The sequence below is a fragment of the Heloderma suspectum genome, chromosome 1, assembly GCF_057233095.1.
Source record: "Heloderma suspectum isolate Gila_16-S chromosome 1, 16-S_ref, whole genome shotgun sequence".
In the NCBI taxonomy this organism is placed as follows: Eukaryota; Metazoa; Chordata; class Lepidosauria; order Squamata; family Helodermatidae; genus Heloderma; species Heloderma suspectum.
In genome coordinates this window covers 131,786,715-131,807,894 of record NC_139458.1, presented here as the reverse complement: position 1 = coordinate 131,807,894, position 21,180 = coordinate 131,786,715, and the positions used below count along the sequence as shown (strand labels likewise).

General features: G+C 40.6%; 1 protein-coding gene across 1 annotated transcript in view; it reads left to right on the top strand.

Annotated features, from left to right (window-relative positions):
* Positions 1-16,420, top strand: part of PTDSS2 (phosphatidylserine synthase 2) — a 59,246-nt gene extending 42,826 nt beyond the window's left edge. Inside the window, exons 7-12 of the mRNA XM_084858287.1 lie at positions 906-1,019; positions 2,429-2,547; positions 3,431-3,545; positions 4,879-5,024; positions 12,238-12,423; positions 13,875-16,420. Coding sequence (XP_084714413.1) covers positions 906-1,019; positions 2,429-2,547; positions 3,431-3,545; positions 4,879-5,024; positions 12,238-12,423; positions 13,875-14,019 — 825 coding nt within the window. The 3' untranslated portion in view covers positions 14,020-16,420. The remainder of the gene's footprint in view (positions 1-905; positions 1,020-2,428; positions 2,548-3,430; positions 3,546-4,878; positions 5,025-12,237; positions 12,424-13,874) is intronic.
* The last annotated feature ends 4,760 nt before the right edge of the window (positions 16,421-21,180 follow it).

Sequence of the window (21,180 nt, the reverse complement as noted above, 5' to 3'; positions counted from 1 at the left end):
CAAAAACACTGCTATGAAACTTCTATCATTTTTATTCAGTGTTCATGAAAGTAAAAAAAAAATAGTTCACTGATAAGGATTTATTTAATGAGGGGAAAATATGGGAGGAAATTATTGGAACAATTCAGATAAATATAATTTAAGGTGAATTTCTAAACAAAATAAAAATGAAATAGGGGATGGAGTCCAATCAATCAGTTATCCACTATTGAGCAATTAGGGTTTCTCAGGGCTATCTGCTGCTAAATAGTCCTGGGCTGGAACTGGAATGCAGCTGTAGGCCTTAGCCTGTCACTCCCTGGCTGCAGAGCTGCTGCTGGGTACACACACAAATCTGGTATGCAGTCTACAGTGTACTGTTCAGATTTTAATACAAACTGACTTAATTCACACTTCCCAAACTAATACACAAACCAGAACACAATTATTTTAAGGATTTCTTACTTCTCTGAATTTTGTGATGCAGTTCTTTGATCACACAAATGTGTACATTAAAGAAAATTGCATGCAAAAATGCATACTTTTAAGAATATAGTGCATAAAAAGGCATACACTAGTGGAAAATGCTTGCCAAACACATATATTAGAGGAAATTGTGTACAAAAATGCATATGAATGTTTGTATGTGTGGACCTAAAAATGTTTTTGCAAACTGATGCAGAAATGGAATGAAAGTGTGCTTGGAAAAGGATGAATGTTATAGAAAGCGAAACAGACAGATTCAGCATCTCTACTGTAATCCAGTATGGCTGCAAGCCTTTACCACTACTTAACTCTGGATTTCAGCTTTAGGGAGACAGTTCTGAACCATTTGTGGAGTACACTGGACAATACTCTTTAACGGGTTTCAGTATTGAGTAGCCAAGATTAACTGTTTCTTTTTTCTCTTTTACAAACTTGTTCAGACACTAATGATTCGTGATTGGTGGATGTGCATGATTATCAGTGTAATGTTTGAATTTCTGGAGTACAGTCTAGAACATCAGCTTCCAAACTTCAGTGAATGTTGGTGGGACCATGTAAGTACTACTCTCTAGAGAAATAAGATGTTCATGATGCTACTGGATCAGATTCCTCTCCCAATAAACTGCTTTAGGGACTTTAGTTGCTAGATAGAGTAGCTTTGGAGAGGATTTTTTTTTACCCCTTGCAGCCTATAGATCATGTAGTTTTGAATTGCAATATCCTCTTGTATGAACTTGAGTTGCCATAATTTTTTTTTGGTAATTTTGTATACTTATTAATTGTTTGAATTGTGGCTTACATGAAATAGAGTTCTGGTTAAGTATAGGCTTTTTACAAGAACAATACTGGCTGCATTTGGATGTAAAGATAAACTATACTTTATTGCTATTGGAATGAGCTTTGGGCTTGCGTGCTCCTGCCCCCACCCCCTTCTCCTCCTCTGACACAGCCAGGAGGAGGAGATAGGAAGCGTTTGTTTCCAGTTTTGGTTAACCACAGTTTTGAGTTGTGTCAGAATACATTGTGGTTAACCTTAACTATGGTGTATTGAACTAGCTTCAGAACCCAAGGTTTCTTCCCTTTTAAACCATAGTTAAGACTAACCACAGTTCATCTGAGTTTGAATGTAGTTAGTAAAAGTTAGTAAAACATGGAAGCAAAAGCTTCTGATCTCTTCTTTGCTCACGGCCATGCCAGTGGAGGAGAGGGAGTGGAGGAACAAGTAAGGAAGTGCTGTGTTAACTAAATATTAAAAATGGGAAATTTTAAACAAAAGCTTTTATCCTTTTTTAAATGGTACATTCTGAGACTGAACAGTGGAGACATGGCAACAGAGAAGACCAGCAAGTGAGGAGTCAAAGATGAAGTAAAAGTTGCAAGCCTAGGGAGAAAACAGATAAGGTATCTTGACAGAAAGAAGGGTGTATCAGACAGTCATAAACTTCACAACTTAAATTTCAGAACAAATATCCTACCTAGTTAGTATAAGAAGTAACAGATTGACCATCAAAGGAACTCCTTAACTGACACAGCAAAATGCATTGGAATGTACGTTATACCAACAGGGAACTATAAGAAAATTGGGTGGGGTAAAGTAATCTATTATTTGTTATGAGAAAGTAACACACTGATTCTATAGATCATAGAATCATAGAATAGTGAATCATAGAATAGTATGGTTGGAAGGGGCCTATAAGACCATTGAGTCCAGCCCCAGATGACATAATTTCCTGCATTTTACAAATTGAGAAACATTCTGTCTTGTCCAAGAATTGATTATATAACTTGTATTTTGAAGTCATTTGTAGCATGTGTTATAAGCACATCTCAGGGTTGTATGAAGTATTCTAAAATACCTGGATTAGGAAAGCATATATAAATTATATGCATAGAAATCCACATATGACGCTATGCTGTAAAGATTGTGGTGGTTGTTTAAATTAGTTTTTCTTGCTTTTTTCAGTGGATTATGGATGTAATCTTATGCAATGGACTTGGCATTTACTGTGGAATGAAAACGTTGGGGTGGCTTTCCTTGAAAACATATAAATGGCAAGGACTCTGGAACATTCCCACATACAAGTATGTTAAATTATAAGATTTCATACCTGAAACGTAAAGATGTAAATTTTAGAGCTTTTAATTCCATGTGTGCATATGTGTCCTAAATCTAATTTGGGGGAGATAAAACCAATTCATTGTGATGCAGACTAGAACTGAGCTAGGATAAATGGATAGGAATTGCAACATTTATAAAAGCAAGAATGTTTAAAACCCCTAAAATTTGAACTTATGTAATATAAATATTTAAAACTCTATCGAAGATGGTAAAATTAGGTCATTTGACTTCTATGGGAAATGAGGGAGAGGCAATAGTTTGCCATTTTTGCTTTTGAGGCTATAAAAAGCGAGCTTGACTTAAAATATATTTCCCATGAACAAAACCGTTGCTCACACTTTACAACACTTTGAACATTTGAATGGGTGGTGTATAGATCTGTTGGTCTGCTTTTGTTGATGTTTATAATTCTTAGAATGTTGTATTTTCATATATATGTATATGTCTGTCTGTCTCTCTCTCTATCATAGGCATGTATTGAAATTGATATATTTAAATTTATGTAGCTACAACTTCTTTCTTTCCCTCTTTTTTCTTTTTGTTTGTTTAAATTTCACAATAAAAATTAATTGCAATGTGCAAATAGGCACAAATACTCACAACTATGTTTGATGCCAAATCAGATCATTTGCATAACTCCATAGGCAATCTATTAATTTCAACCTTTCTGGCTAAACTCATGGCTTAATATTTTACCAAAGTTAATCAAATCCCCAAATTTATTCACAACCTCAGCCAGAGTTCTCTCTAAGGCTACAGCACAGAAATTTGACAATTGGAATAGATGTTGAAATAATAATTTAACATGTATTCAGTTCATGAGATACTTGTGATTTTTCTCCCCAGAGGTAAAATGAAGAGAATTGCCTTCCAATTCACACCATACAGCTGGGTTAAATTTGAGTGGAAGCCAGCATCCAGCCTTCGCAGATGGCTAGCAGTCTGTGGTATTATTTTTATAGTAAGGATCGCTTCTTTCTTATAGATGCAACAAACTGACATAACTATTCCAAAATTGTTCCTGCCTTATTAATATTGTAAACAACCAGTCTCAAATTTTCTCTAGGTCACGAAAACATAGTGAAGACCTGGTTTATCTGGCAGCATTCCTGCCTTCACCTCAGGAGCAAGCCTATCAGAATAAGTGGGGAGGGAAAGGGGCATCTGGGCCCATAGCATATATGCATGTATATGTATAATATATAAACGGTGTGGACTTGAGAGTGAGTGTTCATTTACAGCAGAAACATTTTTATTTGAATGATTTATTTTTAGCTGTTTTAACTCTGTGACAGAGGTGAAATAAAAATACTGTAAATAAGTGAGTTCCCTGATAATACTAACCTAGTGAAGCAAAAACCCTGTTCCCCAAAAGCTGTTCCATTCACATCTGCACACAACACTTGGGTGGGGCATATCAGGTAGAGAAAGACAACCACCTGTGTTGTGTTCTGATTCTGGGATTAGAGAGAAGGGATATGTTTTGACATTCTTTATTTAATCAAATAGAGGTGCTTATTTGGGGAAAATGGGGTCTAGGAAAAGCTTATGTCTCACCTGGCACTGGTCAAGGAGGACTGCCCTATATTTTTGAGAAAATTCATCTAACATAGTCATGCGTCTCCTTGAATGCGGTGTTGACGTAATCATTTGAATAAAGTGGTAAAGAAGGTAGAATGTTTTAGTTATTTGTATGGGCTAATTTTTGTTTGCCTGAGTGCATAAGTGGCAATTCCAAAACAATCTGAATAGCCAAACAGGTTTGAACAAATAAAGTTGTATGTTGCCTTAGCTCACTGGCTCTAATAGGACCTGGTGGGGTTTTGAGTTCATAATTTTGTGGTGAATAATTACAGATTTTGAACAGTGCATTTCCATAATTCTGATTGCAGAATTTGGGTAGACATTGCAGGAGGCACAACAAACTCCCACCTGAAGGTAGAAGTGACTCCCCCCATTATTCAGGGGTTCTTTTAAGAGGCGCCTAAGCATGGCAATGTGCTCTGTGGTAGTAGGGTAATTGTACTGAATTTCAATTCCCTAATACTTTCATATAGGGGGATGGAAGCATGCAAGAGTGAGCAGGGCGTACATCTTAAGAATTACAGAAAAAGTAGTTTTGTAGAGTAAAAAAAACAGCTACATGGTAACACTTCCTTGTTAACTTTGGGTGAGGATACTATAAGGTACTACAAATCCACTCAAATTCCTATACGTTCAGGAATTATGGCACATTTTAGATTTGAATAAGTGGGAATCTGTGATTAAATGATTGAATGGCACATATGTGTCAGTTTTTATTGGCAGAGTTGAACACATTTTACTTGAAATTTGTCCTGTGGATGCCTCCAGAACACTATTTGGTCTTACTGCGACTTGTCTTTTATGTGAACGTGGGAGGTGTGGCCATGAGAGAAATCTATGACTTCATGGATGATCCGTAAGTTGTTTCTTTTATTTGAGCTCAACTGCTTTATTTTTAGAATGGGTGAGGATTGCTGCAACTTGGTGGTAAAATACCAGGATAATGGATGGATCAGTCTGCTGCTGCAAAGAAAACCATAGCCTTAAAATACTTGCATTTTAAAATTTTGGGCACAAAGTATATACTCCTTTGCAAATTACATATCCTTTGGATTGTAATGTCACAGTATTGTACAACACCTGTATAATTCAGATTAGCTTCAGTGCAGTTAGCGTCTGCACAGAACAACCATGGATTGACTTTTAGAGGGACTGAATGCTACAGCTTAATGTTTGTAGTACTAACTTCCTGTACATGCTTAGAATTTTGCAACGGTCTGCCCTCACACAGCAGCGCATGCACTAAACACCCGCCTGATTACTATTTGTTCTTTCCACTTCATCGTTTAGCAAGTGGTAGCATCCGAATCCCCGGGATTGGTTTTGTCTGTGTTTTGTGTTTGGCTTAGCGATAATGCAACAAAGTAACTGACCCCACAACTTTAAGCTTATTGTCTCTTTGCTGACCAACACAAAAAGCGTCTGTGTTCAGTATGTAGGGTTCAAATACTTTATGGAGATCAGTTTTACTTGCAAGTCTTTGACTTCTAGAACTGGGAAGAAGGGCCAAACCTGATTACTTAGTCGGATTTCAGCACATTCAGCAGTGACAGGCCATCCCCTCCCCCCTCATGTTGGACCAATGATTTGGGATGTACTTCCTGTTTTAAGGTAAGAAGAGGTCTACTTCTCATTAGCGAGCTCCTCTCCTCAAAACCCTGGCTCATGTTCTGGTCCTTGTGTTTCAACTGAAAAAGCACCTGTCTTTTATTCCTTTGCCCTCTGTTCAACCACATGGCATAACATTGGAACAGGGGAGCGTCATCAGTCACCAGTGCCTCATTATTGATTCACTGTGTTGCCATTCTTTGCTAATACAAGGTGCAGAAATTGAGGACTTCATCCAACAAAGCGATCCATCATAAGTAATAGATGAACAATTTCCTGCCTCTTGCTTTTCCTGGAAGTAAAGTGACTGCTGTCAGCACTTGCCAGTTCCACTGGGAAGTTCCAGATTCTGTATGATTCGGGTCTACACTTTCTGTGATGTCCTACCTGTAATTCTCACTCATTTTTCATCTGCAGTCTCAGATTTGGGAGTGTGTAGGCACAATTTTCTTGAAATTAAACAGAAGTCGAAGCATTTGTTTCCTGCCTTCCTAGCTGACAAGTATCTACTTATATGTTGTCATGTGACTGAGCAATTAGCTTTGCACTCGGTTTATCCTTCTACTTATCCAAATTCACAAGAGTCTTCTTTCTCCGAGGTCTTACTACTTCAGAGGTACTTGACAGCAGAATATTTTACTTTTCTCTAGAGGGTTAATTGTAGGTTTTGGGGTAGAGGGATTGCCTGAAGTTAGTGAGACAGTTCCCTGTAGTTTGTTCCTGTATCTCCTGCTCACACGGACAAGGCGAGCTATCCCCACTGTGCCAATAAGGAATGTTCAGTTTACGACTTGATGAGTAGACTTTAAAGATGTTTCCAATATGGCAAGGAAGCTCCTATAGCAGCCAGCAGCAATCTGCCTTTTCTTCCTGGCCAAAGCCACTGTCAGCAAGACATGAGAGGCCTGTGAAACTTGAGAAACTTCACTTTCTGGAACTTTCTGTGCATCTCTTTCTGCTAAGAGGTTCTAGAAGCCTCACAGCTGTAAGCACAGCCTGCTGTGAAGATGGTAGCAAAAGAGGTGTTCTTAGAGCAAAAGGTTGCATCTTGTCTGCTGCAGTATGTCTGCCAAGCTAACTATACTCTGAACAATAAGATGATAAAGATGCTACTTGGCAACTGTGAGGGAGCTTCACTTAGAGCCGGAGGACTTGTTGACTGATAAAAACCAAGGTCGTTAGAAGCACGTAGGATTGAATGCTGAACTTCATGGGGAAATTAAAAACAGGATGTTAGTCTACAATTTTATATTTATTCTCTGATTTCTCTTTGAAGATTTTTACAGCTTGTAGTTGCCTCTTGCAAAATGGCTGACTGTTCCTTGATTGTGGTGGTCATATGACTCCTGAAAGGTCCCATGCTGCCTTTTTATCCTTACTACTTTTCAGAAAAAAGTAACTCTACAGAACTAATGTAGTCAGTGGTCTCGTGCTTCTCTGAATGTGTCAGAAAATGCAGTGCTTCTGGATTGGTTTTAAGTTATTAAACTTATCAATCTTTGGCACAATCAAGATCAAATAAAGCACTTTTATGTTTGAACCAAGAAGTTCTAAAGCTGCCCTGCATGGAGGCCATTCTCAAGCACACCATATCAGCATCAGTATGTACCCTGATTAATTATTTCATTCTGATATTAGTATAGTTCTCTGGAATATGAGCAGTAGCACTGATATCCAGTATAGCTCTCAAGGATGGCTTTTCAATAATAGATAAAATTGATGCCATAAAATTATTCAGGTCTGGTTGAATAAGTCTCACCAGTATGTTTAGTATATGGATTTCTGATGATCCCTTGCCACCTTGGCTGTAAGACAGGAAGCCTTCCACTGCTGCTTCTTGAATTAGTGCTTTCCTTACTGACTGCATGCTTTGAGGAGAAGGAGCTGAGTAGGTTCTGCTGCTCCATCTTCATAACCAGCTCGTCAACTGTATGGGAAAAGATCCAGGGAAATAGGATAAATGTTCTTGAATTTAGTAAAGGACTTCCATCACATTTCATTCCAGCGGTACTGAATTCAGCCCAGGAAAGTCTGGAGAGATGAAGAAGAAAAGTTGATGACAAACAATCCGTGGTTCCAGCGCAGAGTAGAACATCCTGAAGTTTCCAGTGTGATCCAAATAGACATCTTAGATTTTAAGGAATCGCACATCGAGTACTCTCTGGCCAGGTTTTTGACCTCCCTTTGTTACTTGCTGCTAGAAGAAGCTGCTAGAATGAGATGGAGGGACTTCTGCATCAACCGAACTGCAGTTGAGGAAGGCAGCACTCCTTTGACTCTCCTGGTTCTCTGTGATCCCCCACCCCAGCCATGGAATAGAGCAGGAAAGGGAAGACCCAGGTGCTCTGGTATTGCTGTTTGTTCCCCCCCCCCTTTTTTTTCAGGCAGACATTCTGACACGTTCATTACCACCCCTTCAATCTTAAATAGATTTTTAGTTCCTTTTCACTACCATGCCGCTTTTCATCCCTGCCCCTAACTGTTATCTCATGCTCTTAACTATGGCTACTATGATTAAGTTTCATTTTGCTGTTTGTGATATGCTAAAAGCTTAGAAAGAGATGGAAAATTGGATTGGGATGATAGGGGAAAGTACTGGTGACAAGACAGAGAAATAACCCAACAACAAATAATAGATTATTTCTCTGGCTTGTTATGGGAGAGACAAGCCAGAGTTCCAGATCATAGAATAGTTGGGTTGGAAGGAGCCTATAAGGCCATCGAATCCAACCCTAATATTTGCATGTCCTGCTAAATAAACTTCAGACAAATGCAATCAGGCAGCATGCACAAGCTGAAGGAAGCGGGTAAGCCACTGATGAGGGAGCATTGAGGATGTTTGGTCTTTTGTTGTCTCAGAAGCACTTTTGGCAAGGTCTGTGAGGAAAGGCTGGGACCCATAGAGGTTCCATTACCTGATACCAGGCCTGAAAGGATCACACATGGTCTGTACATGCCTGCTTCCTCTAAAGAATGAAGTGGACTAAGGACAAATCAGGATGAAATCTAAAGATAATGGGAGTATAAAGAACAAATCCTGATAGCTCAAGTGCTAAATACAGTACTCACATATACCACATGTGAGATTATCATTTTGTGTGGTGAGAGAATCAACTTTAATACTTAATTCACACTTTGAGAAATAATCAAATTGCAGTTTGTGTGAGAGGCTGCAGAGTTGGAAATTCTGGAATTAGCCAAGGAAATCCTCTAAGATCTTGGGAAGTTTCTTCCTTCCTCTGGGGCATTGAGGGCCTTGAGTGTCATGGAATGAAGAGCAAATAGGTGGGGTTTTCTCACATGTGGGTTCCACTTGGTCGCTTTATTCTTGGTTGAGGGCTTTTTCCATTTTCTGCAGTGTGTGGCTTGCCCATCTCGAGCCACTTGGAGCTATCGCCTTTTCAGCCTACTTCAGATGAGTGTAGTTTGTTGCTCCTGCTTTGCTTGTGACACATTCTAGTTTGGATTCTGTGAAATGATCTGTAGGGAGCTCACGTGTGGATAATCCTGTTTGGGGGTGAGGGGTGGGACTTGGTTTGAAGATCTTTTTAGTGCCTTCCAACTCAGTGATTCTATGTTGTACATGACCACAATTACATATGAATGGGCCTTATATTGAGACAGGCTGTTGGTCTGTCTACCTCAGTGTTGTCTAACCTGACTGGCAGCAGTTCTCCATGATCTCAGGTAGAGGTTTTGCTCAGCTCTGGTACCTGAGATCATGTCAATTAGAGATACTGGGGGTTGAATCTAGGACCCTATACATGAAAAGTACATGCTGTGCTGCCAAGTTATGTCATATTTCTCTTCCCACTCTCTACAAATAGATGAAAATGAATAGTATTACTTGTATATTAAAATCTCAAGTAGTTTAGAACATCTGGTTGTCTGCTAGTATAAGGACTAGATGTGCAATGTTTTGCTGTAGTCTTTCTTTATCGAGGTTCGACATAACAATAAAAGACAGCCTACTTCTCAGTTTTCAGTGGAGGTCCCCAACATTTGAAAATACTCATTCTATACTTCCTGTGCTATCCAGACACATATACGTTGCAATGTCACTGTCCCACTTTCCTGGTTAAAAATTGGTCTTTTCCAATGTCCTCTGTAAAACAAGCTTTTCACGTAAAATTGCCAGGTGGATCTAAAGGTTGTTTTATTTGTAGTTGTTCTTAAATAGTAGATTGTAACCCATCTTAGAAATCCTGTATTGAAGGCAGGGTAACTACTTTACATGAGCGGAGGTTGCAGGGTCTTGAAATGATGGCTGAATTCCTTTTGCACATTGCACTTGTGGCTATACAGATTCTGAAACACCTAATAATCATTCATATCCATACATATATATATAATACATACATACATACATATAATACATCCGTACATACATATATAATACTGATTGGAAATGAGAGTGGCCTTTTCCTTAGCAGTGCTACTGCTAGCCTTCTCTAGCTCTTATATTGGGAAGGGGGCATACCCATCCTGGGTGCCATCATGGGCTGGATTGGGGCCCCAGCATGCTAGATTCAGCCCATTGGCCCAGGGTGCCCTCTCCCTGATATAGTTGAATGGTGTTCATTCATTCCAAAAAGGAAGAATACATTGCTGCCCACCAACCCTGACTGGATGACCTGACCACCACAAACGGGGACTCTAGTTTGGGTGGGGGTTGGAGAGAGACAGGACAATACTTCTCTCCCTCCTGAAGGTGGCTCCAATATGGAGAGACAAGGGCAATATGTTTCTAATGTTTTCAAACCCCCCCCCCCAACTGGGTTCAAGAGGAGGGAAGGAGACAATTTAGAGGATTGCTTCTTCTCCACCCTGAACATAGCTGCTGGGTTGGGAGTGGGAGAAGGATTCTTCCCCCCGCCCCCCACTCCCGTGGCCTGAAATAAATATTTGGTTTGGGGAAACAAGATAAGAACAAGTTAGGAAAAACAGGTCTGTCCCCGCTCTTGCTCTGTCGGAAGCTATGCTGGTCTTCTGGTGTGTGTGTGTTTGTGTGTGTGTGTAATTGTGGGGAGGGCTGGAAATCTCCATGTCTGCCGCCCCCCCAATTTGACAACTGTTAATGCTAGCTAATATAATAAAGGTCTTGATTTCCTTGCTGCAAGAGTTGCTATTGTTTTCAAAGTTCCTTTTTGTAGATTTTTCTGGAAGTGTGTGTGTTTAAAGCAACAAATACAATATGTGAGTTTTTATTTCCCATTGCAGAACTCAAAGAACTCTCGAATAATTTTTTTAGAGCTTCTCTGTCACTTCAGTGTTCGCTAGCATTTTCATACTATTGAACAACATAGTTCTGCTTTGTAAGCAAAGGGAAATTGCACACTAAGGGCGCAATCCTATGGCCGCTAGACAGCGGCTAGACAGCCTTAGAATTTTTTGGTTTATGGAAATCGACCTTGGAGCCAGTGCTCCAAGGTCTCTTCCCAGAAGACTGCCTCCCTGTCACCTCGTAAGAGGCGCAGTTCATCCCTGATTGCATGCTCATAAGACCAGCACAGAGCAGGGGGAAAGGGGGTGTTCATGGGAGCAAGGAGGGGAGGGGACAGCAGAAGCATCATTATGAGGCTTTCTATGCATCGTCTGGGCTCCCCCCACCCCACCCCGCTCCAGCTAGACAGCCGAAATTGGCCATCTAGCCACCAATGCAGGGCAGATGGAGCGTGGAGGAGAAGATCCCCTCCGCTCTCTGCCCACCCTGCATTGGATAGTCGGTCACCTCTTGAGTTTGGACGTGGCTGACTTATCCCCATTGGATTGCGCCCTAAGATTATTTGCACATAGATAGTTAAGTGACATAAAATTACTCTATTCTTTTTTTCAATCCGTAATGGTAAAAATTAGAAGGGCAACTTCTTAAATAATACTGGGACTTCTTTTAGTTAAATTACTGGGTAATAGATGTATTACTGTATGTATATGAAAACTGATCTCGTTAACAGAGAATTTTGGCTATCTGATCAACTTTGTAGACTCTGACCAACTTTGGTACCACGGATACTTTGCAATTATTTTATAATGGGCTAGAAGTCATTTGAGTTCCATTGAAAGAGAACTAAAGAGGCCTGTGCACATGTCCAAGTGCATTTCTATGCATAGTGGGGGTGTACCCAACTTTTTAAAAATGTACTTCTTCCTGGTACATTGAAGACCACTCCCAAAGTTCACCTCAGCTGATTTTGGGCACCATGAGGTAGGTGCTGAAGGCAGGTCCTTTGGAAGTCATGATTACTTTAGTAGCCTCTAGGATCCCCACCTAAGTGTAGAATAACTTATTGAAATAGAACTTTGATAACATTGACTATGTGCAATGGCCCATATTTATCAGAGTTATTCAGTCCAATTTGCACAACTTCAGCATTAGTTCATATTTTGGTTTTGCTTTGCAAATGCCATTTTGAATAAATAAATGTATATACCTATATACTAATGCTGTTGTTTTATTGCAGGAAGTTCCATAAGAAGTTGGGACAGCAGGCTTGGCTGGTTGCTGCTATCACAGCTACAGAGTTCCTTATTGTGGTAAAATACGATCCCTACACTCTAACATTGTCGCTTCCTTTCTACATTACTCAGTGCTGGATCCTCGGAATCATGCTTGTGCTTACTTGGACAGTGTGGCGCTTCTTCATTCGGTAAGCAAGAGCTGAATTCCTGACTGGCCTAGATGGACCTTTGGTCTGATCCAGCAGGTGTCTTCTTATTTTCTTAAAATTAAAAGGTTACCATGAAAACATATAATAGAAATGATCAAACACATGAACACCTGGATTTTGGCATCAGCATTCCAAGGTTTTGTCACACCTTGGAGACTCTGGCGGGTGAAAGCTGGTTTTTACATATTGATTGTAATTTACCAGTCCAGTCTTTGGCCACAGACCTCTGGTAAAGTTTTCAAAATAATCACTTGTCTGATGAGTAAGAACTGTCTCCAGGGAAGACAGATGTGTGTGTGTTCAGTTACCCTGTAATTCAGAAAGAAGTACAGAGAGCTACTTCAGTCCCCATTTCTCCTAAAAAGGAGAGACAAACAGTAACACATGCTGCTTCCAGAATGAAGATCCTTTGCTCTGAAGATTCCAGGTCAAGTGCATGCTCCCCTTGGTGGGGCAGGGGAGTGGGGCAGGTGGGAGAGAGTCCTGTATACTGTCTGCATAATAGAGCTCTCTGTTATAGGATCCTGTTTGGAAGGATGTGCCCCATCTGCCTGGACTGACCCTGTGTAGGTGTGTGCCCACCCTTCTGAGAGAGGGGTGGGGTGGGGGGGCAGAAAGAAAAGCAGGAACAAGCTCTCCTGCATTTGGCTGGAAGGGTGAATGCAGTGGAGTTAAATCCTGCTTTTCTTTCTGTCCCTGCCCCTTTCCTAGGGGGAGGGCGACAGAAAGAGGGGTTCCAACTAGTCTCACTGTGTTCACCTAGGCAAACAGAGCAACCCCAAAGCAACCAGAATCTAGTTGAAATGCTAATTTCCCAAACAGAACAGGTCAGCGGAGCTTGCAAAAGGAAGCTCCTCTGACCTGTCCCGATCCGGAATCAAGCATTTCTGCTTGTTTCCAGAGTTGCTTTTTGAACTGCTTAGATTTCTGTTTGAACCACTTAACTTTCTGTCAACAGATTGAGCGGGAGAGCAGCGGCAGTACTGGATACTGCCCATAAGTCTAAGTCAGGGAGAGAAAAAGTGAGCAGCCACAATTTGCATAGTAGAGAAATTGTGTATTAATAATTGTAGCTGCTCTTTTCTGTCTTCTAGGAATTGGAGAGTGGAGTGAATGGGGTAGGTAATAGCAGCTCCCTCCTGTTGTTGTGGGAAAGACTCAAGCAAATGAATGGGGAGTCATGTTCCAACTCCTGAGTATTTGGAAGTCTTTCTAGTAGCTATAGAATTGTCACTTTAGAACTTGGAAACTCTTGATGTTTAACTATAAATCTCTGTGTTTGGTATATAATTGCGTAATTCAGAGAAATGAAACGAGCAATAAAAGGACATAACCTTTTTTCCCTCTTAAAGTATTATTATAAGTAAATGACAACTGGAATGACTTGATATTTTTGAATATGTATGTATATATATTTGTTTTATTTCTAGTGACATCACCCTACGGTATAAAGAGATAAGAAGGCAAAAGCAAGAACATAAATATGGAAAGGACAAGTGTTTAAGCAATGGTGATGGACATTCTATACTGGCAGATGAGCACTGTGGGAATAAACAAAGAGAGAAAAAACTTTGAAGTTGAGTAATGAATTAAGGGCTAAGAGGGTTATTTTTCTTGACTTGCAAGTTTAACCCTCCCTAGTTTTTTAATTGTCAAAGTTTTCTCATGTGGGAGAATCCTGCTGGAAAAGGTGCCACCTAGTCTCTTTTGTGGAAGGTGTTTACAACTAACACTAGAAGCAATGCTCCTCCCACAAGGGAACCTCCACCTAAGTCTGTTTTAAATGTTTGTGTCATCTTACAAAGAGGAGGATTGGGGAGGCTTAAAAAAGTGCAAAGGGAATCCAGTAGCCCCAATTCTGGAAAGCTGATTCTGCATGGGGCATCATGAACGTATTTCATGAAATAAATATGTGCACTGTGAAAAACAGTTTGATATTTTCTGCTGGAACTACCTTGAACTGTGGAGGTGATTTTCCTGTCCTTCTGATTCATTCAGCAGTTAGGACAGTATCAGCAAAATAAATGGAGGGATGCAATTGAAGCACGAGAACAAGCTGCATAACTTGCACAGTATACTATTGCAACAGCCCTTGGAGGCCCTGGATCTAGCTGCCTATGTCTCAAAGCAAAGGCACAGTACCTTGAATTACCCTGCTAGTTTTATACTACATCCTATTGATACCAAATACCTCTTCAGTTCATCTTTAATTTTGCTGTCCATTAGCCAAATAGATTAAGTGAAGGCTGAAACAAGTAGAAAATAGTTAATCCACCAAAGCTGTGTATTCATTACCTTATTTTTCTACCCATGAGCTGCTTTCTGCTCTTGAGTCTTGGACACCCATTGTACATGGCAGAGTGTATCATATGATCCTCCAGAAATGTCTTGTTACTTCTAGAGTTTAAGTTGCGCTGATTTAAGTGAGGATATATGCAGGCAACTGCAATGGGCACAATCGTCCACTAAATTAAAAGGCTCACGCTATCATCTCACAAAAGCTTCCAGTCTAAAGATACTGGTTGTCTTGCTTGTCACTTGCCTCCCAAAACAAATGGTGTTCAGCTATTGTTGTCATAGGAAACTGTTCCTCATTCTTAAAACAGCTGTGTGGATTTCCCCTTATATGTAACACTAAATTAATGTTAACAATATAACACAGTCTTAAATCTGTTGAAAGCTTTGGGAATTTGTTTTGAAATAAGCTTTTTCTTTTGAAGTGAGTATAAGCTAAAATGCTCGCCTTCATCTTGCCACTTCTGCCCCATAAGATCTCAGAAATGCTGCTGGTTAAAGCACAATGCACAGACCTTGGCTCCTTTTCATGATGATACTTGAATGGCAAAACAAGCCTGCCTTCGCCTTGTTTCTACAATGACACTAATGTTCTCCTCTAAAACAATGGACGCTCTCAGCAGGGCAAAACAACAACTGTATAAATGAATCTTTGAAGGCTTAGCAAATCAAGTAACTTTTTTAGCATATAAAATAAGTGAAGGAACTCTGCTTCAGGATGATCCATATGAGGAAGGTCATGTGAAGCTTATTCCTTGATTGGTGCATAATATACTTTTGTTTAGTCAATGAATGGCTGATGTTTAAAATTAAGGACCTGTCTGTTCAGTAATAAGGAATACTATGGGTATAACTAGACATTAATGGACATCTTAAAACGGGTGGGCAACACATGGGCTGCATGCAGCTGCCACCACTGCTGACTTCATGGTGGTGGTGGGGGAGAAAATGTACTTTTCCTTTAAACAACGTGTCCTGGGAGCACAATTTTACTTCCCAATGAGGTGTGTGCTGCAAGTGTGTCTTGTTTTAAAGGACACTCATATGGGAGTGGATGTTGCTGCCACACTACTGAATTTCAGCAGCAAAATCTGCAATGCAGCAGCAATTTTAGTGGCGGCAGGGAGGGGTGCAGCCCCCATTGGGAGGAAATTGGCCCCCAGACCCACCAAAGTTGCCCACCCCTGTCTTAAAAGGACAGATGCTGAGTTGAGCTGGTACACAGAACAAGCCTCTCTCCACATATGGAAGCTGTAGGTTTTTGAAGTTGTTCAGGTTCATTTTGTACCTGTCTTGTGAACTGACTAGAGGTAGTACTAGTGTTCCAGTGCTAGCATGGCTCCAGTTTTTCAAGGCTTCCATAGAGCCTGCATCTGTTTTTGTTCTAGTAAAGTCTGCCCCTCTTGTAATTTTGTCTTGTAATGCCCTCCATGTAATTCTGGTGGTAACAAGTGCAATGGGAAGAATTTCAAAGGAATTTTAATTTTGTTTTGTTTGAGGAACCAATTGTGTAAAACTTGAAGTTTAATAGGTTAAAAAAATTCTTTGTTTCCCAAGTTGAAGCTGACCTACTCTCAAAACATTACTTTCGCGCTGATCTTTATGTTCATTGAAATATTGAGTCTTACAGTTATAGTCTGGATAATTGAACAAATGTAATAAAAGGGTGTTTGTTGGTGTACTCCTGAGTTACAGACTTTGTGGGGGAGGGGAGGGGTTCTCAGCTGTGGTTTTCCAAGGGCAATGGAATATGCTGAGTGCACGTTGAAGATTTTTGACTGGCTGCATTAAAAGTAAGTGCTGAAGAACATGGCCGTACTGTGCCTTAAACCAACCCAGGTTTGAGTTAGGCACATCTAAGTCTCATTGATTTTAAGGGGACATAGGCAGAGGGTTTTGGGGTGAGGGGATTGCACCAGATTCTTCAGATCTTTGTGACATCTTGGACTTCCCAGTTTCCTACAGAAGTAAAACGAAATGGCTGTAAAAGGAATTCAAACCTGCAGTATCAAAAGTTTTCATAGCAAACCAGTGGGGCAGGATGTACTTGTCAAAATATTGTGTACTATTGGAATTTGCTCTGCAGTGAAGGAGCATTAAGATGGCTACTTCATTTGAGATTTTACAGGCAAGGAATTCTTGCTTTTGGTTGGGTTGGCAGCTCTGGAGTTTTCCCATCTCCCTATAGTGTTGCTTTTTACTTGCCAGAGGGAGCGTTACTAAATGTATTCTTCAGCCTGCAGGCATCTCAGTCATGCTACATAACTGTAGATCACTCCTTTTTGTGCCAAATTAGCACATGTCATCCAGATTATGATCTGCAATTTATATGTGTTTAGGATGGATACTGTCTCAATATAGGAGATTGATCAACAATCTGGTCCCTTCTATCTTCAGTTCTCTGATATAAAGAAAACATATTGCTACATAGAGAGAGGAAATTAGGGAAAAGGGGAAGCATTTCTTAAAAGTAGGCCATTCATACGCCAAATTATATGCTCAGTTTCTAATTTCTTTAACTGATTTGATCGTCGAGGATGAGAAACCTAGTCTGAGGAGTGAAAATGTTGGAGATGGGTGGTATGCTTCCGTAGCCTATGATATATACCCTTGTGAGTTGCCACATGATCAATATATTCAGACCATGTTAACACTGACAAAGTGCTACATGGGTGCTAGGTTGGTTGTTCTTAAGCCTATTGATGTAGACCTGCATTGAGCTGGGAAATGGCTTTGAATTGTGTGTTTTTTCCTCTTCAGACTGGATCTGTCACACTTCCAAGAATCCTAAGCCCAGAGATATGGCCACAGGATTAAAATGGCCTAAGAGGCTGCCTGCTTTGTCTCTCCCTGCTGGGATATCAATTTCTTAGTCTGTGTGGCTGAGAGAACCAAAACTCTTGACCCCTCTTCTGAGTTTCTGCAATTCGATCTTTGGTTGTGGAAGCACTGTGATGCTGTCTTCCAGCATTTCACCACCCAGAGTTAAGAGTTCATTGGGAGTTTATGTTGCAATGCCATAAGATGTGGAGTAGGTGTCAAGGAGTACAGAATGAACTGCAGCTGCCTTATTAATATTACCTACTGTAGATTTTTATTTAGCCACTTTTGTAAACAAAGGTGTGTGAGCTGCCCTCTGTCTATAGCCATAATTCTTATAGCTGCTTGTGCATCACCGTGGAGGTCATGAACACATTCTATCTTCTTGTCAATATGGGACTTTCACTTTATCACCTGAAATCAATTAACAGAAAATTCAAACCTCTTCTAGCTGTCTAGCTTAAAAGTTATTAAAATAACGTTAGTTTATATGGTATTGGGCACTTGTGTAGTATTTGCTCATTGGTACTGATTTTGACTCAGATTCTCAGGTGATACCCATAAAATGCATGCAAGCAAGCAAGCAAGCAAGCAAGCAAATAAATAAATAAATAAATAAATAAATACAATCACTATTCTTTTTATTACTGTATATCAGATTTTAATGAAAGTTTGGTTTAGGAAACTCTGGGCTGCATTGCACAAGATTAATGTTCTCTACCACCCAGAGAGCTTTGGCTGTTGGATGATATAAAATGTAATAAATAAATAACAAGATAAATAAGAAATGTTAAGAGAGATTCTAGTATTCATGTAAGCAACTCTTGTGTCAAAAACTATAATGCCCCATAAGACATGCAAGGAAAACAAATCTGTATACCAGAAAGCTTTTATAGGAATAACTGCACATAGAGTAAAAGGAAAAGCTTAAAAATGAGTCCTACTCTTGTTGCTACTTGGCACTTGTGCCATCTTATTTTATCTGTAATCTTTAGCTCTGTCGGAGTGAGTCAAATCAGTACTATTTTCTGTTGACAGATCAGGAAGTTGAAGCGGAAACAGTGTGGCCGACCAAAATGTATTCAGCATGTGAAGCTGGTTATCCTTGTTGCAAAATGGATCCAGTATCTAACATAAGCAGTAACTGGCCAAACTCTGTGACAGCCAACCCCAAATCTATGCCCAGAATAACTTTGTGTCTGCATTATCACAGTAATATTTGATAGCTATGTTGAGCTTTTCACAAAATCTTGAAAATTCTGGCATGGACTAGAATAGAAGACAGCATAGAGGGAGAGGGAAATACGAGTAAATGGTGAGCATTGTGAATGATGGGAAGGACACACCTCAGTATTGGTGCTGGCTTCAGTGTGAAGCTCTGCTGTGGCAGTAGTATTTTAGGAAAGGGGGTGAATGAACAATATATATTTGTCAAAATATTTCTAACCTGCCCTATATCAATTGAACTCTGGGAGAGGTACAAAAACAATTCAACATAAAACCAATCCATTATAATCATCAACAGTTCAAGGAAACAAATGAGCAACCAAGCTACAGTCAATAAGACCCCAAAGCTTGGGTCTTGTCACTGAAATGAGGCCAACAGCACCAGCCAGGCCGGGGGGGGGGGCATTCAGGGGCACCATAGCTAAGAAGGCCCTCGTGTCTCTGCATAATGTACAAATCTCAGTGGTGGGATGCAGAGGAGAGCTGTCTCAGCAGATCTCAGTATTTGGGCAGGCATAAACAGGGAGAGGTGCTCCCTCAGCTGTCAAGGTCCCAAGCCATATAGAACTTTAAACATTGTCACTAACACCTTGCACTGGAAGCGGATTGGTAGCCAGTGCAGTTCCTTTAAAAGTGGTGTTATATGATTTCTACAGACTTCCTGACAGCAATCTAGCTGCCACATTCCACACTGGCTGCAGTTTCCCTGTTCTCAAGAGCAGCCCCATGTAGAGTCCCACGCATTGCAGCAATCTGAACAGGAAGGTACCAGTGCATGAACTGTTGTGGCCAGGTTATCCCTGTACAGGAACAGTTGTGGGCCAAAAGCACTCTGAGCCAAAAGGGCTACTTGAGCCTCTGGTGACAAGGATGAATTTAAGAGTACTCCCAAGCCATGTACCAGTTCCTTCAGGTGGAGTGCAACCCTATCTAGGACAGTCAATGGACAAACCCCTATATGCTGATGTGGCTCAACAGTGCCCCTTAGAGCATCTGGTTAGCTGGCACCATGCCAGGACACCTGAATAGGCTTCTTGTTCTCCAATATACATCCAGAGTTTTATGCTGGTTCAAAGCAGCTGGGTCTTTTGAGATGTTAGTTTAGGGTCACTAGGAAAGTGAAGCAATCCACTTTTGTGGTGAACCACTACAGCAGGGGTGTTGAACCTCCTTCAGCCCAAAGACCAAATTCTGTTTATGAGAACCTCTCTTGGACCTCATTCCAGTGGTGGGTGGGGCCAATGACAAAAGCGGTGAGGCCAAAAAAAAAAAGATGCCACCATATTTTAACTTAAAGCTCTTACTGCCAGTATGCAAGTCTTCAGAGAGGCATTTCAACCTTTTAGAATGGAGAAAACTGCACAAAAGCTAGGAAACCATCATAGATAGGTGGTTGGGGGAAAGGGGATGAGGCCAGGGGAAGGGGGTGTGGACTTCCGGAGAACCTCAGAGGGCCAGATTGGGACCCTGAGCCTGAGGTCAACAACCCAGCTTTATGCCATGCTCAGTTACCCAAAGCAACTTGAGAATAATATTTGTTTATTTAAACCACACCATTCTAGGGCAGGACGTGTAAGGAGGTTCACAGTAACAAAGATTAAAAGCTATCCATGTTAAACAGAAATAAAATGACTCATAAAAACAGGCCGAAGAGAAAAGGGGAAACTGACAGGAATTAATGGGCAACAGTAGTTAAAGTGGGCCAAATGCTCTTTTAAGAGAAAAGTTTAATTACACATGTTGGCGGCCTCATTCTGCGGTCTAGGTGCTGCAGTTGAAAAGATAATGTGACATGTTGCTACCCACTGGATGGCAGACAGTATGGAGACCATCAGCAGGCTTTGGTTGTTGAGTAGAATGCCTAGGCAGGCTCACCTGAAAAGAGATGGATATTTTGCTCCCAGGCATTTAGGGCCTTAATTGTACTTCTAGATGGTACTAAGATACTTCACATATGTTACCTCAGTAATCCTTACAACAATAACCCTGTAAGGTACGTTGGTAACCCTATATTGCAGATGGTGGGGGTGGGGTATGAGGTAGAGATAGTCACTTGCTTAAGCTAGCCAGAGAGTTCATGGTAGAGATGAAACTTATCTGGTTCACAGCTCAGTCTCTCAACCACCATGTCACACAGTATGCAGCGTAAACACATACGTGCTAATTTGCCCAGTCTGTTTTGATGCAATGTTCCTCTTGCCCCTCGTACCTTTTTTTAAACTGAGGAAATCTAGACTAGGGATGTTAGCACCATTTAGGCTCGACATTCCCAATTCTAGAAACAAAAACTGAATCTAAATCCAGATTTCAGTTTTGAACACTAATTCATTTCCACCCTGAAAGATACCGTTGATTTGTTTGCCATGTTCAATTGAACATTACTACCCTGCCTGC